Source organism: Chelonoidis abingdonii, chromosome 23 (genome assembly GCF_003597395.2).
Source record: "Chelonoidis abingdonii isolate Lonesome George chromosome 23, CheloAbing_2.0, whole genome shotgun sequence".
Lineage (NCBI taxonomy): Eukaryota > Metazoa > Chordata > Testudines > Testudinidae > Chelonoidis > Chelonoidis abingdonii.
This window is the reverse complement of record NC_133791.1, coordinates 6,103,813-6,122,634: the sequence shown is the minus strand read 5'-3', so window position 1 is coordinate 6,122,634 and position 18,822 is coordinate 6,103,813. Positions and strand designations below refer to the sequence as shown.

The 18,822-nt window shown below is 40.9% G+C and overlaps 1 protein-coding gene across 7 annotated transcripts in view; it reads right to left on the bottom strand.

Annotated features, from left to right (window-relative positions):
- CFAP74 (cilia and flagella associated protein 74) overlaps positions 1–9,767 on the bottom strand; it is a 99,290-nt gene extending 89,523 nt beyond the window's left edge. For 2 of the 7 annotated variants that reach the window (XM_032780063.2, XM_032780068.2), the window contains exons 1-3: positions 8,877–8,898; positions 2,695–2,857; positions 1,255–1,345 (exon numbers count right to left, since the gene is read on the bottom strand). In XM_032780063.2, coding sequence (XP_032635954.1) covers positions 1,255–1,345; positions 2,695–2,857; positions 8,877–8,879 — 257 coding nt within the window. In that variant the 5' untranslated portion in view covers positions 8,880–8,898. The other 5 variants (XM_032780066.2, XM_032780071.2, XM_032780064.2 and 2 more) reach the window with 5 other exon arrangements.
- Positions 9,768–18,822: the final 9,055 nt, after the last annotated feature.

The window sequence follows — 18,822 nt, the reverse complement described above, 5'->3', positions numbered from 1 at the left end:
TAATAATTATTTGGGGTTTATGAATACACACTTACACTTTTTTTCCTTCAGTTTTTTAAATTAATTTTCCATCAGGAGCATGAATGTACAGTGAGCATAAAAAACAAAACATCAAAAAATGAACAAAATCAGCACTAAAATCCTTGTTAGACAGATGTAAACCAGAGCCAAACTTCAAACTTGGGTAGCTAATGTTAGGCACACAAATCCATGTTTAAGGAACTAAATAAGTGACCTGATGTTCAAAGATACTGAGCATACACAGCTCCAGTTGGCTTCAATGGGAGCTGTGTGTGTTCAGCACTTCTGAAAAAACAAGACATTTATTTAGGCACCTTTAGGCCCCAAAATTTTAAAATTTTGGCCTGAGTCTGTAAAATTCCAGATTCTTGGACAGTAATTCAAAGCTATCAAGGGGACATTTTAGACTTCTTTAAAATGTATTAAAAGTAGTAGATTAAGGGGTTCATGTCCCACTGAATTAATCAACTATCGCATGTTGTCATTCAGGTTTCATGAAATGTATAGAGAAAAGGGGCTAGTGGTTCTTTTTCTTAATTATTTCAATGTACTTTGAGTTTCAGTGCTTAAGGAACTGAAAACGTATAAGTCTGGCTATAGCTAAGCATATGTGATATGCAAGTTTCCTTGTGCAAACAGGCTAATGAACCTTATTTCCTGATCTTTATCACTCCTGCTACCCTCTTGCCAGGTCACTCCTGGGCAGAGATTAACAATCTTGTCAAACTGGGCCTAAGATTGCTTTGATCAATGTGAAGCAGCACCCCCCTTGGATTACGTTCAAACCACCAAACTCATTTTCACTTGTGACCTGTGTTAGATTTTTTAACTGTGGTCTACTGAAATTTTAGTAGTATATTAATCTGCTGTACTGCCTATTTGCAGACTCAAAGTAGCATTAGTACAATTATACTGATGCCTATCTGTTCAACAACGTGACCCAACCCTGGTGTTCTTACACAGACAAAAGTCTCACTTACTTGCAGATCCCAATAAGTTCCATGTGATAAATAGGGCCCAAAGTTTGTCTGCATCTTACCATTACTGGCTATGCCTTGTTGCTTTCCACTACTAGAACAGCTTTGTCAGAAAGGCCTACAATTCTTACTTCCTTTAAAGAAATCCAGTGTATTCTTGAAGTTCCGATAAATAAATCTTCTCCCGCAAAAAGCAAATTAATACCATATAAGAAATTACCAGCACAGCTGATGACTGAGTACACAAATTACTCACCCGCTAGAATCATTGTCCTCTCCAACTCCTTCAGAAGCATCCTTGCTTCTGATTTTATCCTCCTCCTCTGACTCTTCTCCAATCTTGTGTCCTAACAAAAATTAAAGAAAAACAAGAGTTTAATAAAGACACTTTGGACATTAAAATGTACATTTCCTGCCAAGTCAAAACATGACAAGCAGCATGGAGATGACACCTTAAAAGCTTTATTGCTGTGTATAATCAAAAACTTCTCATCACAAAATACACTTGAACGCAATTTTACACCTGGGAAATAAAACAGACAAATGCTCTCCACCTTCATTACAGAGCTGCAGGGGCGGCTCTAAACATTTCGCCGCCCCAAGCAGGGCAGCATGCCACGGGCGATGCTCTGCCGGTCGCCGAGAGGGCGGCAGGTGGCTCCGGTGCACCTCCCGCAGGCGTGCCTGCGGAGGGTCCACTGGTCCCGTGGTCTGCTTCTCCCGCGGCTTGGTCCACCGGAGCCGCGGGACCAGCGGACCCTCCGCAGACAAGCCTGCGGGAGGTCCACCAGAGCCGCCTGCTGCCCTCTCGGCGACCAGCGGAGCTCTCCCCGTGGCATGCCGCCCCAAGCACGCGCTTGGTATGCTGGGGCCTGGAGCCGCCCCTGCAGAGCTGTCATTGGCAATCAAACATAAGTGCTATAAGAAGAAAGTTTGTATTACCCAAATGGAATTCAGGATTTATGGATCATTGATAGGTTTTGGCAGGCAGTATAATAAAATGCTGTTCACCAAATACTAACCTATTCTACACTGCATGCATTTATATATTTTTCATTCTTCTAGCTTGCTGCAACAATAATAGAATAATTTATCACTAAATATTTATGTGGTCTCCATGTGCCAGGATGATGATGAAAAAATAAAATGCTTGCCTAAGAAAATTTTCATTTTAAGGTCAGTATCAGCACTGCACTCTGAGTAATGGGTAATAGAGCATGAAAATTGAAAAGAAGGTTGCATCCAGTAAAATATTTGTATGCTGTCCTTGTGTAAGAACAGGTTCAAAAATTTCATTAAGATGATGTTTAAAAAAGTGAATGGTACAGGGAATAACGTACAGATTATCAAGGGGTGTCAAGTTCGGTTTAAGATTGGATGGCGTAAATACGAAAGGACTACACAGTCAAACCCTGATCAGTGCAGTCAGTATCTCTGTGAGCAACTGTTTGATTTGAGAAGTAGAGGTACTGGGGATACACAGTGACAGACTAGATTCTAATTAGGTACACTAGTATAAATCTGAAGTAACCTCATTGGAGTCAATGGAATTACTCTGGATTTATACCAATATAACTAAAATCTCAGTTTGACTCCAAATCTGTTGTATGGACTGTACTGTATTATACTGTCTCAAAGAGACAAATGAGTAAGTACATTAATATGTCAGCATTTGTAAATTAACAAAATATTTCACCTTTACCATTTTGCTGGTTCGCCACATTCCAGAACTGATCTGTTACACTGTCGTCGTCATCTTTTTCTTGTTCCAAAAATGGTGTAGCAGCTGTCTGTTCCTTTTCACAAATATCAAAGAACTCAATATCTTCCATACTGGCAATTCTTTTAATAGAATTCGGCTACCAGAGAAAATAATTGCTGTATAAATATTCCCACTCCACACACAAATGCTGACTATATTTTGAGATGAATTAATCACATTTGATCAAGCAGATATTTCATATATGTGAAATAATTGGCTACAATTCAACATTTAATTACTAGCTGCACAATTTGAGTCTGGTTTTTAATGGATCTCTTAAAGAGAAAACTAGGCCATTTCCAGAGTATTTTCCTATCATAATAAGGTCAACAATGATGTAGTGCTTCCAAACACATTTTTACCCAGTGATTGAAACTGCTAGTTTTGTGAGAAATGTCAGGTGTTCTATATTAATTCATTTTTATTAATATTCAGAAATATAATTTCATTCAGCAAGCTATTTATGACAATTGACAAGAAAACAGATGTTTAGCATAGGTTTGTTTCATTTAACAAAATTATTTACAAAAAATGTATCAAGATAAATCAGTTTAAAAAACATGGAAATTTACCTAACACATAATTTAAGTAATATAGGGGCCAAATCCAGTTCCCAAAGAAGTATATGGGTATGAACAGAAATAAAGCAGGGATATCCACAGGGCATGCATCTATCATGTGTCCAATACTTAATGTCTATAGGATGCATAAATAAGGTTCAATGTAACAATCTTTGTGAACCCAAAACATCCTATAAGTCAGTGAGAAGTTTCAGTCCACAAGTATTGCAAGGATCAGATTCTTAATGTTATGATAGAAACTAGGAGCCAGAAACTCAGGTGGTGTAAATTGGTGTAGCTCCATTGTCTTCAATGGAGTTATGCCAATTTACATCCGCTGAGAATCAGGGCCTAGAGTTGAGAGAGAACAATTAGGTTATTTTACCCAACTCCTTTTATATACAAAATTGTACCCTAAAATGTATAAACTAGTTTTATTCTAGTGCACCATCTAGATACCACACACTGGTTACTTAATCTTTAATTGTAAATTTCCTTGCTTTTTGTGGATCTTAGACTTAGCAAATCTCACTCTGAACACACTCCCACCAGTGTAAGCCAGGGAGCAATTCCATCAGAATTAAAACCTGTGTAAATGGGAGAAGAATCAGGTCCATCAGATTCAATACAGTTTGTGTTTGAATTACTACATAACCAGTAGAGAAAACAGTCTAATTAGTGGCATCAGTAAAAAGTATGTCTATTATTATTTTATTATTTGTATTATAGCTCTCTGTGTAAATTGTTTTCTAAAAAATCAGATATTTTATTACTGTTTGGATGCAGCATATTAACGTCTGAAAATAAAACAACAATTAACATTCAACAGCACAATTGTGGATTTTTAAACAAAACAAATCTGGCCCATTGTTTCACAGAGAGAGCAAAGTCTGTTTGCACAGTATAAGAGCTGATATTTGCTGACTGAATTTGTCTATGAATTAAATATGAAAGACAGTGGGAAAGAGGGTCAGACTCCCAATTATGATCATGCATGTGACTGAACCTTAGGAAGCAAAATGGAGGTGAAGAGGGAACCAAGGGTAAAAGTTCCCATTTTCAAAAGTGACTTAAGCACTTAGGGTCAGATTTATAAAGATATTTAAACATCTAAAGATCCACAGCAGTGCCTAGTGGGAATTTTGAAAGTGCAGAAAGAGAGTAGGTGCCTAACTCCCATTGAAAATCTTTCTTGGTGCCTAGCTGCATTGTTAGGTGCCTAAATACCTTTAAAAAATCTGGCCCTAAATGCTTATCTGAAAATGGGACTTAGGAGCTATTGAAAATTTTACCCCACCAAAACAGCACCCAAATTCAATAAAAATGTCAGGGTGAACAATTCACAGTGAAATATATATCATATAAACTAATACCAAACTAAACAATGGCTTAACATATCAAGGGGCTGAACACTCTGGCCTCAATCCAGCAAAAAGCACTTAAGCATACATATACATTGAGAAGGATTTGACCCCTTAGTGCTAGTAAGTAACTTGAAAAAGCCTCAACATTACTTCTATAATATTAGAACCAAAAGGTCTGCAGCCTTGTTCAATCCAGCCCTCCTAGGGTATGTCTACTTAGCCAGCAGCAGCGAGCCTCACAACCTGGGTTGACAGACTTGGGCTTCCTCTACAGTGCTAAAAGTAACTGTGTAGATGTTGCTTCTCAGGCAGGAGCTTGGGATCCGAAGCCCACTTCCTTCCCCAGGTTTCAGAGACTGAGCTCCAGCCTGAGCTGCAACTTCAAAACTCTGTCTACACAGCTTTTTAGTGAGGTAGCATAAACCCAGTGAGCCTGAGTTTGTTTACCCAGGCTGGGAGACTCGCTGCCATGGGCTGTGTAGACCTACCCTTATTCAGCTAAAATACTATTATATACGCAATGACAAACAAAACAAAAAACCCTGCCAAATGTGACTTGTTTAGTCAAGGAGCTACAGTAGCTGAGACACTGTAAGCATTCAATATGATCTGTTTAGTCACACAGATACTACGCATGTGACATTTTAATAACGTACATACAGAATTTGCTGTGTGACATATTTATTCACAGATATAAAGTAGCTGCAACAGGTTTTGGCATGTGGTTAGCACACTGTCTAAACACTTTATAATTTCCCTGGATCCATATAAATATTACAGTCCTATCCCACTGGTTCTGGTACAAAGACAAAAATAATCCTTCCGGTTGTTGACACTTTACCAGAATAGAATAGGCTCAGTTTGAGTCGCTTCCTCATAACCTTTGTTTCCGATCCAGTTCTCTCACTGTTACCAGAAAATACTTCCCCAATGTTGATTAAATTGGCCCAAATTCAGTAAATGCCTTGTGGCATTCACTTGGAGTTATTACCAGAAGGTACAGCATTAAGACTCTACTCACACAAAGACTTATATACTTAATTTTATGCACATAAGTAGTCCCATTGACTTCAACTGTATGTGCCTAAGTCTTTGCAGGATTGGGACGCAAATCAATTTGAGCTAAATCAATATAAGCCACTGTTAAACCCACATAAGGGTTTTGTACTAGTTTAATTCAACTAGTTTAAAGCATACCTTTTGTTAAAGTGGTAAAAGTTTGTGTGTAGACAAGGACTTATTAAACAGGCTTTGTGCTGGGAAACTATGCTGGGGTAGTGGGTAGGGGAATGGCACTCTCTTTGGTTGCTCCTTCAGCTGGGCATGCAGCCCCTGAGTCCATATAATCATCAGCCAGAGAGTACGGGTGGAATCCACCAAGCTACTTAGGTGCCTAAACACAGATTTAGGTGCCTGCATCCCCCACTGCAATCCATAAAACTCCCACCAAACTCTGTAGGCGCCCAATCTCACTTGGCACCTGGGCATGCACACTGCTCCCTCACTCCACATTCAAGGTAGAAGAAGAGATGGTTATGGTGCCCACCTTATAATGTTAGCCCAGTGGTTAGATCATTCACCTGGGATGTGGGAGACCCAGATTCAATTCTCCGCTTCCTGGCAGAGAAGGTGAAAGAATATGAACAGCGATCTCCCACTTCTCAGAAAAGTGCTCTAACCATGGAGCTATGGGTTAAATCTAATATAATTTTTATTTATCTAAGTGAAAGAGTTTCAACAAGAAAGAGTGACTAAGCCGGACACAGAGCGAGAGAGAGAGAGATTGGGAAAGACTTTGGTTGGGGCACCCAAATGGAGGGCAGCAAACCCTGGGTCAAGTCCCCCTCCTCCATTCACTCTTTATCCATAGTGGAAGAGCTTCAACACTAGAGTCAGAGGAAGCCCCACATCAGAATATCCTATAGTTCAGGGGTTAGAGCACTCTCCTGAGAGGTGGGAGACCCTTCCTCCCTCTCTCCCACATCCGATAAAAATGCTCTAACAACTGAGCTAAAAGTTATAAGGTGGGCAGTAGCAACACCAGCTCCTCCTCCTCTGGATGTTTTGTACCAGCGAGGCAGGCACCTCGTTCTTTCCCTCAAGAAACTACATAGGTGCCAGAGCCAAGAGAGGGGTTCCCATTTGTGCATCACTAGCAGAGATAGGTGCCTACCTCTAAGAAAGGGGCAGGGCTTAGCTAATCAGTATCTCACATTGGGTAGGTTAGGCAGAGAGCTGCCTAGTCTGCTGGCTTTTGTGGATTGTGTTTCCCAGCACCTATCTCACCTCATTCATCGTATAAGGAACCTAGGAGCCCAACTCAGACTTGTAGATCCCAGTATGATTCATGTGATTTTCCAGGTGCCTAACAATTAGGCACCATGACACTCAGCATTGCGATGCCTCAGTCCTTTTGTGGATTCCACATCATCTCCCTATCCCTCTACAATGGACTATGAAGAGCCCACCTGTGTCATGTGAACAATGTATGGAGTTCACCCCTGAGTAGCATCTCTCAACACCCCACCTTCTCACACAATTAAAGTAGTGGAGTTTCCATGGCCCAAACCAAATGATGCTGGGAAAATTTCATCCTCTGTGAAAAGAGAAACTTGAGCTTTCCAGATGGGAGACTATGCTATATGCGGCAATGAAGGATAATGGGGGGTGGGAGGGGTCTGATCCAAAACCTATTAAAACCAATGGAAAGTCTCCCATTAACTTTAATTGGCATTGGATCAGGTCCTAACTAAGCAGCAACAAGAAATGATTTCAAAGACAGACCTAACATACACCAAAAGTACAACAACAACATGGATAAGGATTAAAAACAGTATCAGCACTTTACTTTAAAAAATTAGCATGACCTATTTTTATACCATTGCGTGGAGGGGGATAATGCACAAAAAATGATCATGTTTGTACAGAAGGTTTAAAGAGTCACTGACACTTCATGGAAAACTTTGAAAAAACATTCTACTTAGAAACCATTCTGTTGCCATGGGCTATATTTTCTTCTTTCTTGCATTCTCTCTGTTATTAAGATCACTTGCAAGAAAAAAGGCTTTTGGTTATTCAACAACTCAAAAATTTCTGCAGCTTTAATTCCACCTTGAACTCACCAGGCTGTATTCCTCACACCATTGGTGAATTTGTCCCATAAACCTCACTGTTTGTGACATCAGTCACTGCCGCATGAACTATATGCCATAAATACATTCTGATTTTAAACTTCAGATGAGCAACAGGAGCAAATAAAATAATTAATAATAATGCTTTGCATGTCATCTGAGTACCCCAGAGCACTTGACAAAGGGGGAGAAGTGTTACAAAGCTTAACAAAGAACTTGTTTTCCTGCAACATTAAACTGGGATCCTATTGTCCTCATGAGTAAAAAAAATACAGACATTGTTTCTAAATAGATCATTTTGCAGTTTTCCATGAAGCATCAGCTGAGGCAAAAGAGACTGAAGCTACAACCTAGTCTTGAGTTTTGAGCATCACATTAGATGAGAAGGTCATCAGATAATAACATGATGTCAAAACAGTACAACAAACATTACAATACCATACCATACCATACCATAACAGGACAATGTATCAAAATGTCATTGTATTGGGAAGCAATATGAATAAATTCTGACAAAACATCACATTGTCTAGATTTAAGTTGAATTAAGTCTAATTTCTCTTGAAATATGGCAACATAACTGTGATTGAACTGGGTCAAAACTTATTGTGATATGTTTTTGTACTAATGTTTTTGGTCTGTTTTATGTATAATCTATTTTGGAGGATTATTCTTTAAAGAAAATCATAAATGGGCAGCAAAAGTCCTGTAGCATCAAAAGTTTCATCATACTGCAGAATAGGTATTTTGCGTCACAACATTGCACTATGTCAAAATGCCCTCTTGACACGACAGTGGATCAAAAATATTACAGCGTTATCACAACGTCATGCATAATATGACACAACACAATTGCATGCATCATGCTGTGTCAAAATGCCATAATTCCACCATAGTATTGCAAATATCTAATGAGATTGAGGCAAACTGTCACCATACAACATGTTGCATCAAAATATCACTGTGATATGGTGTGACATAACATGCAGTGCAAATATTGCGGGTGTGATGCAATAATCCTGCATCCAAGCATGACACTGCCATACCATGATCTGACATACCATCCTCACATCACAACGCTGTCATGCTGAAGTGCAGTGCCTCATTATGTTTCACGGCCTGTTAGCATGATTTTGGGGAAGGGACTTATCCCTGTTGGCAGGGTAGGGAGAGATAATTGCCTCATTAAAATCATGACAGCCCTGCAACATAGGAGCATAACTCACCCTGTAACATAACATAATCATGGCAGGACACAACACGTCAGGACATTGCATATCTCGTGACAGTGATTTGGGGGAGGGCAAAGCAGGGAGAACTGTTTGCCCCATTACAATCACGCCAGCCCTAGAACATAGGGGTACAGCACACCCTATAGCATAAGTGCATCAGGATATGACACGTCGCAACATGACATGACATTGCAGGGCTTGTGACCGTGATTTGGGCGAGGGGACTCGTCCCTTTCGGAAAAGCAGGGAGAACTGCCACCTCCCATTAAAATCACACCCACCCCGGAACACAGGGGCATAGCGCACCCCTTGATGTAATGCAAGCGCTCCAGGACATGGGTTTTGGGGACAGGGCTCGTCCCCCATGTTGCAGGACAGGGGGAGCGAGAGGGTCTCAGCCCCTTAAAGTCGTGTCTGCCCCACGCACAATGTGGGCCCCAAAGCTCCCTCCCTCCCTCTATCTAGCGGGCGAGGCATGAGGGGTCAGGGAGACGCCGGGCTGTGCAAAGTTTGGGCAACCCCCTGCAGAAAGGGGCAGGCCGGCACCTCAGCAGTCCCTCAGCCATTGCGCTAATGGTACCACCCCGCGCCGCCGAGACAAGGGGTCAACTGCCGCCAACGGGCGGTCGCAACCGACTCGGCACCTACCTCCCCAAGCCGCGTCCCGCGCCTGTTGTTGTAGGAGCCGCTAAGGCAAAAGAAAGAAACAAATTAGGAGAGAAGGAGGGGGGGGGGGGGAAGCAGGCAGAAACGTTAAAGCCTGAACCCCTCAAAGATGAAGTGCATCAGCCGCGTAACCCGCTTCGCTGTGGCTCCCTGCGCGCTAACCAGCTGCTTGAATTGGGGAGGAGTCCTGCCTTCTTTGGGTTTCTGTGTTCTCCTCTTCCCCTCAGGAAATGGTACGTTCCAACAGTGCCCGAGGCTGGCAGGCAGCTCATGGGATCCCCTTCGTCCTCCCAGAGCCTGAGCTGGGCTCGGTCCCTTCAGGCCCGCCCCCAAGAGAGGCCCACCGGGCAGGCCTCTTTTAGTGCCCCCCTCACGGGTCATCTCCCTTCAGTGCCTCCCACAGTGACCCCCCCACAGGTCAGACCCCTCGTTCAATGCCCCCCACAGAGATCCCCAGGTAAGGCCCCTTTCAGTGCCCCCCCTCACAGGTCAGCCTCCCCCCGTCCCTTCAGTAACCCCCATGCTCCCAGGTCAGGCCCCTTTTAGTGCCCCCTCCCAGGTCAGCCCCATCCCATTCAATGCCCACACAGTGACCCCCAGGTCAGGCCCCTTTCAGTGCTCCCCTCACAGGGCAGCCCCCCTACCCCTTTCAGTAACCCACACATCCCCAGGCCAGCTCCCTTTCAGTGCCCACCCCCACAGGTCAGGCCCCCAGGCAGGCACCCTCTATTGCCAACTTCCCACTAGCAGCCACTTTGTCTCTGCTATGGCATTCACTATGCCCCACTGCCATCCACAGCATAGCTAAGTGCAGTGTCTCACACACACACACTAGCTAGGGCAGCATGCTGATCCCTACATGGGCATAGCCACCATAAAACTGGGATTACCCTAGAACTACCAGGATGGGAGTGGGGCAGCGTAACGGTGGCAGATAGAGCCCAGGATAGGAAGTCAGGTGGTCTTGGCTCTGGGAGGAGAGTGGGGTCCAGTGCCTACAACAGAGGGAGACTGGGAGCCAGGAGGCCTGGCTCTGGGAAGGGAGTAGGGCCTGGCAGTTTACAGCTGGGGTCTTAAGGTAAGGAATAGTGGATTCTTCTGACTAGGGCAAAATTAAGATTTGGTTAGAGCTGTGGAGAGTGAGTGTGGTGGTTGCAGCAGGGGGCCTGGGAGTCCAGAGTAGAGCTGCTTCAAATTTTCCACTGAAACTTTTTTTCACTGAAAAATGGTTAAGTAAACATCAGTTTTCATAAAATTAATGCCAGATTTTCATTTTTTTGGATGAAAAAAAGTATTTTTTTCAGGGGAAAATAACATTTCCTACACATTACTAGTCAGGTTTTTGTTTCTGGGCTAGGAAGGAAGAACAGTGTCAATAGTTAGAGCACAGCAGATGGCATTTCTGGGATTTGTCAACTCAAATTTGACCCTAACAATGTATATTTTGAAAAAAAAAACTAAACACAAGCTTTTACAAAACATCCTACAGAAATGTTTCCAGACATTTGTTTTTAAAATTTCCACTCGAGACAGTTGTTTATATTGCAAAAAAATCCTCTGTAGTGTTTACATTTTAACTTCCTAGTACTAAGCAGCAACAGGCGAAACTGATTGTAAAGCAAATGTGAAACTGACTTGATTGTTTTTCATAGGACAGGTATAGATAAACTGCAGTTTTAATAGTCTAAGTTCTTTGTAGTATATATATTGAGTTGGTCAGGTCCATTAAAGTTTTACAAAATTCCTTACATTAATATTGTGAATAGTCCCTGGAACTACTCACATGCTTGCAGTTACATGTGTGGCAAATTGCCAGTACTGTTCTGCTGGGTCTCATGCTTTCTCTTCTCTGGGGTAGGTTCAGGGCACTATTGCTTGCCTCTGAACCAGTTCTTAATTACTCCACTAGTGTCCTTGGAAGAGAGGAGTGGAGAGGAAGGGACCTGGGCCCACCCTCTACTCCAGGTCCCAACCCAGGGGCCCTGAGGGTTGTGGTGAACCACTTGAACTAGCAGTTCCTTCCCCTGGGTTACTTCCCTCTCCTACCCTTCAGCCTGTGAAGGGCTTCTTGCCTCCCTTCTACACAAGCCTGGTACCCCTTACCTAGGGTTTCTTCTGGACTTCACAATCCACCGCAGCACTCCTCCAAACTTTCTATTTCTCTCTTATCAAACTCTTCTCTTCTCCAACTTCTGCAACCTGCACTCTGCTCCAATCAAACCTTCCTCCTTCAACTCCCACACTGTCTGACTGAAGCAGGGGTTTTTATCACATGACTGAAGTCAGGTGCTCTAATTGGAGTCAGGTGCTCTAATTGGCGTCAGGTGTTCTAGTTAATCTAAAGCAAACCTTCCTCCCTTGGCAGGGAATAAGGCCCCCTGCTAACACTCTCATGCTGCCCTCTGGCCATGCTGTATCACACATGTGTTTGCACGATTACCTCAGTTACCTAGGGAGGTTGTGAAAGCCCCATCGCTGGAGGTTTTTAAGACCAGTTAGACAAACGCTTGTGAGGAATGGACTGTGTATACTGAATTCTGCATTAGAACATGGGGCTGGACTAGATGACCTCTTGAGTTCCCTTCCAGCCCTACATTTCTGTGATTTCTATGAAGATCAAAGCCTTATTGTAAGTTCTTCAGGGCAGGGACTGTTTTTCACTATGTCATGTGGCCAGAAGGGACCACCAGATTATCTAGTCTGACCTCCTGTACATCACAAGCCACTTTCCCCCAGCACTCTCACACTACAGTGCATGTGTAGTGTGGCTCCACTAGGTGCTAGTGAAGTATAAATAATAAATTAATAATAATGGAAACAAAAGGTGTGTTTTAAATATGATTTTTATTCTGACAGTGACCTTGGAACCTCTCTCTCCTAAAATTGTTCATCTGTGAAATGGGAAATAATAAAAAAAAGAATAAAAGAGTAGGGCTGCTGTTTTGCAAATACCTGTGCATGAGAGTAAATTCATTCATGTGAACAGTATCACTGATTTCAAGCATAAGTATTTGTAGAATCAGGGCCTCAGCTTAACATCTGCTGCTTATTTTATCTGCCCGTGACAAGAGAACGTTCACTCTTTTTGCCTGAGTACAATTAAAAAAGCTATGAGCCAAACACAGCTCACAGTTACACTTCAGTAATGTTGTACCAGTGTAACTAAGAGGAGAATTTAGTTCAGTGCTTCAGAAGAATGGAGACTTTGTGTACTATCAAAATTGTATTTAATTTAAGGCATAACAAACAATTTACAGGATATTATTGATTGCGAAAATATGGAGGGACAGTTTTATTCATAGCTGAGTGCTTGTCCTAAAGTGCCATTTTAATCATTGCACAATATATTATCTGCCTTGTTTCAATTTAAAAGCCCTGTTTACTAAAGATAGGTGGATACAGTCATTACAGCAAATTGAAAGCAATCATAGGTAATGTGTTTCTCTCCTCCCCTCTGCCCAAATAGATATGAATAGCTTTGTGAGAATAGATTTTAAGTCTGCATACAGTTAACCACCATATTCAAACTATTCTTTATAGTTTAAACTGAAATGATCTTCTGAGGTATGCAGTACCTGCAAATACATACTGGACTTATGTGGTTAAAGATCTCACTTATTTTAAGTGCTTTAGGATCCAGAGCTTAGTGGGGCTTCTAATGCAGTTTAAAACTAAAATTAAAACATTAGGAATTTTCCCAACAAATTATTTTTAGCCTTCTGTTAACTCAATTAAGATTGATGTAGCTAAAGTGTTCTCAACAGACACATCTGAGGATACTCAACATATAATCAAATTGCATAATTTCTCCAGTATATTTTATCTTATTCTGTAACACACACAATGTGTATCCTACACTGAAAAGCACAAAATAAATCCATTATCTACAAATCCTTGGTTCTAAATTGCACCCAGATAAATAACCCAGAATTACAAAATGTGGGTCAGATACTCAGCTGATATAAATCAGAATAGCTCTGATGTCAGTGGACAACATAGATTTGCATCATCTGAGGATCTGGTCCCAAAAATTGTCAGTTAAATATAAGCTCCCATGTCACAATGTTCATTTGTATTGAACATATTTCTAGCATTTATTAAAAAAAAAACCCACTGAAAACTGCCACTTAAAAATACATAGACAATTACACTGAATGTACTATTTAGTTTATATATGGTGTGAAATAAAGTGCTCTTACAAAAAGTAAGTTAAATTGCTAATCGATAAATACTGACCCAGTGCTTTATACATTCACATCTGAGTTACTTTCTTTATGCAGGCTGTTTATTAATATGCCACTAGATATAATTTACTTGCCTTCCCTTAGAAAATGGTATATGGTCTGTATTGTTCCATATATTGCACAGTTTCTGTGGTAATAGGTAACTACCTGAAATTCACACTGCTTTAACACTTAAACTAACTTTTGGATACATGGTAAAGGGCACTGTAGAAAATATAAACATATAACAACATTTTGGTAGTTAATGATATAGAAGAATATGAAAAGTAGCAAAAGACTAATAAAATAGTCAAAGTTCTGTAGTGAGACCCACGCTGGGGATCCATAAGAATGGCTCCTTTCTCAATTTCAGATTGGCATCAACCAATGATATATGTCCACTTGAAGATTGTGATCATCAGCACACCGTGAGTAGCAGACCAAACTCTATGGCCTTATCTTTACAAGCTGGCTGTACTGGCAAACTTCTTCTTTTCTCTTTGTATGGCTTTACTATCTAACTTCCCCTTCCTATAGGATTTAAGCTGTATCAACTCTGTAAGTGTGGTGTTTGGGCACCTGCTGTGATATTTAAAGTGGATTGTCCCACCTATGGTGCTCCTGTATTTGTATGCCAATTTCAGGTAAGTCTCTGTCTAGTCTAGAGAAATCTAAAGGTGTAAAGTACACCTCTGACAGCTCCCCAAACATGCATATTTCACCATTTAAAACTCCCTCTCCGCCCCGACTACTCATTTAAGTGTGGCATTAGGAAAGCACTTAAATCTGTGCTTAATTTTAAGCATTTACTTAAGTCCCAATGTGTGCTTAAAGTTAAGAATGTGGTATATGCTTCCTTGAAAGTCAAGGCCTTAAACCCCAATCCTGCAATCTGATCTGAGGTTTTGTTCTGCTTCTATGAAACTAGGTTATGCTGTGATGTGTCTGTTGTGCCTGGTACATATATGTGTTACTCTGGGTTCTATCATTCATTCTTCCCATAAGTGTGCAGTTTTTAAGCCACTTAATGGTGGCTTTATGATGGAAAAACGCTCGTTCTGAGGAACCCACAACCCTTTCCACAATATGGAAGTTATGCAGATTCATACTAGAATATACACATTTTGAAATACTAAAAAATCCAGAGCTCCAGCCCAGAACAGACCTCTCTTAATTGTATTTTATGTAGTTATCTTTATTATGTTTTCAGAGATAAACATATACAAATCTGACAGTAGGCTTTTGCCCTTAATGTCTAATGAATGGCTATTACAGCACATCATGAGTGCTGATCATACTACCCCGTATAACATGTCACTTATATTGAAAATCCTTCCTCTCCTTTCAGCATAAACTGTAGATTTTTGAAGTGTTTTCTAGCACCTTAACAATAGCTACAAGAACATAGCAAAATTATTGTTAATAAAAAAGTAATTAGATGACATTAATTATTTGAATAACAAAGGAAGTAATAACAATAAGCCATTACATTTCATAAAATGCCACTCAGTGTCTGAATACTTTGTCTCCTGGAGGTATTGCTGCATCTGTGAACATCTGTCAGTTACTGTCCATTCAGTGGAGAGAATTTAGGTATGCCCACTGAAGAGGTATGTATCCTTTCCAGCTCCAAATGGCGAGAGCCTATGATCAAATTAGGTTAACTATGTAAAAGACAATTAAGATCTAAACTCACCCCAAATATCTATTATTTTTGGCTCAAAACCCAAGTGATATATAATCCCACAGAAACTGCAGAGTCACTTGTGTCAGAAACAAATATTTACAGGTGTATGAGGAATGAAGCTTTACAGATGTTTCATGCCTGTACTCAGACCTGTTTGGTAATTGGCTCAAGAAACCATGCTGAAACTTTTATATTTAGTTATATCTTTAATAAGTATTCAAAGGAATTCCATTATAATTGACTTAGACATAAAAATATTGTGTCATTTTTAAGCACAACTCTGCATTTAAATAAAACAGGGAGTTATGCTTAGAAATTGAAGGGCAGATATGGCCCATTGTTTCATACAGTGGTTGCTGGTGAATTTCTCATATTTACCTACAATAAATTGATATGGTTACCTCACTGGATGCAATATTTCCTTGTAGTTCCCTATTCATATTACAGGAAATAACCTCAGTGCTTGTAATATGCAAGCAGTATCCAACTGCAAGTATTTATTTAAGGCAATTTGCAAGTGTTTTTACAGCTGCTGATGGTGTTATATTGTGATAGGGTGCATAAAACCCATTCTGTCAGAGCTGCTAAGGATTAAAGTAGAGCTATCTTCTATCATGGTAAAGATCCTGTGTTTTATATATCTTCCTACTGTATTTTCCACTCTATGCATCTGATGAAGTGGTAGCCCATGAAACCTTATGCTCAAATAAATGTGTTAGTCTCTAGGTGTCACAATTACTCCTCGTTTTTGCTGATAGAGACTAACATGACTACCACTCTGAAACCTGTAACCTGTGTTTTTGTAATTTTATATGTGGAGCATTTTCAAACAGCTAATTCCCTTGTTTCAAAGACAGTATTTTCAGGCAGCCTCCACCAGGCACCTTTGAGACATAGGTGCTGCCCCAACATCATCCCATAGCAACAAGTACTTCCTACAAGCTTAAAACAATTATCTATAAAACGTGTTTACTAAACCTCTGCTTGACCTCATGCCTTCCTACTTAGTGAGTAACGCTACTGAAATCAATGGATCTACTCCCAAAACGTGCTGCTACTCAGTGTGAGTAAAGATATAGAAATCAAACAATTAACTGTTAATATTGGATATTAAAAATCATATTTGCCCTCAGACATGATGGTTTTGGGAATATGTAAGTTGTCTGGTTTAAGGAAAGTGCTGCAGGATTGATTACAGCAGAAGTTAAATTGATATGGGGATATAGCTGTTCTCAACCTTTTCCATATCATGACCCCATATTACAACAACAAAAAGTTTCAGTAGCACCTTCTCCCATGTGGACAAACAAAGAGAAGGTGGTTGTGGCCCTTCTGGTCCTGTTGCACTGGGATCCCACAAGTTGAGAATTCTTGGCGTTGTAATGGATATAGAGTTTTTTCACTAATCCGATTCTAGTCCCTGATTGCAGGAGACTTACGAATGTTGGGTATAAGATATGTAATATGGTTCTGGATCTTGCAAACAGTTAATATGTGGATAGCTGCAGAATTGAGGCCATAGAGACTTGCACTTTGGCAGTTTTGGAGGAGGACATGTGTGTGCATACATAGAGATCCTGCCATTCTCTTTGCTCTAATGTTAAACCTAGAGAAGCTTCATTAGCGTCACTAGGCTTGCTTCTTTAATACAATGGAGTATAAACTAGATGCTGTTCACATTGAACTGAAACTAGAGTTTAGGCACAGGAAAAAGTGACAGATCCACCAGAAAAGCTCAGAGAAGAAAAGACAACAAAGAAAATTACTACTCTCCAGGCTCAAACTGAAGCATTAATTAGAGACCATAGACAATTTAGCAGAAAGATGCAGAAGTTGGAGAATGCACATACATATTGTTAATTAAGGTTAGTAAATTTCCTAAGAGCTTTAGAAAGTGTATCTACTATTAGAGGAGCTCTTAGATTTTTAAATAATTGAAGGAATAATTGAACCTGGGAAGATGGCTTTCCATCTGTTGGGAAGGGGTTTTATTAGGTCTGTTAAGAGATCTTTTTCAGTTCTCCAGACACATGCAGTCGTAGGGAAGTGGTGGAGCAGCAAGATCTCTACTTAATTACTCAAACCTCCTCCTGCTTGGCCTCTTGAGTTCTCACATTGCACCTGCAGATGTCTCTACCATTAAAGTCACTGTCCTCAACCCTCTATCTCAGATATTTGTATAGGCTATTCTGAGTGACTCAGTCTTTGCTGTATTGACCACCAGAACATCCCTGTCAGGTAGGGAAGTGCTATTATCCCCATTTTACAGAGAAGGACCTGATGCACAGAGAGGCCAAGTGTCTTGTCCAAGGTCACACAGGGAGTCTGTGGGAGAATAAGGAATTGAACCTGAGTCTCCTGAGTCCCAGAGCATTGCCCTAATCACTAAACCACCCCATCGCTTCATCCCACCCTCCACCCTGTGCTTGAGACCCTCTGTTGCCTTCCAATATCATCCGTTGTCTTTCAGGCTCATCCTTTGCAGTGCCACACACAGATCTGCCCCTGCATCTCATCTGTACTTGCTGCTATGCAAATTTCAGCTCACCTTGATGCTCCCTATGTCTCTTCTTGCTAAAGGTGATTTATGCCCTCTTTTCATGCCATACTCTATGCCAGTAACAGCCTCCCTGACCCTGCACACTGAGGAGATTGAGGCTGCATGGCACACAGGGTCAGGAGGATGCTGTCTTAGATTCTTGTCCTCCCATCCCCTCACTCTTTATTTATTGTTGTTGATTGCATTGTGTTTAATTTAGATAAATTTCTTCAGAGCAGGGACCTATCCAGTTTGTCTACCTTTGTCTTATACACATAACCATCATCATCATTTATAAAGGGTTAAGATGTAGGGGGGGACCTATCTCATAACATTTGAATTTCTGACTCATTAGAATTGACAGTGCAGTTTGCTCCATGCCTAAATAATGTGCTTCTTTATATGGATAGCATTTTTTTCTGGATGTTTCCCAGGTGACAACAGCTCATGTGGAGATTTCTACCTTTTAGGCAGGAAGATTTGGCACTAATGAAAGAGTCTAGATTCTTGCATTGTGGTGGGTGTCAGATTAGATAGAACAGCATCCCAGACCACACATGTTCTGTAATATGGATCAATTTTGGAAATTTCTTAAAGCTAGACACCGGCACAATGTAAAGACTCATCACTAGTATCAGAAAATGTATCCTGAATGAGGGC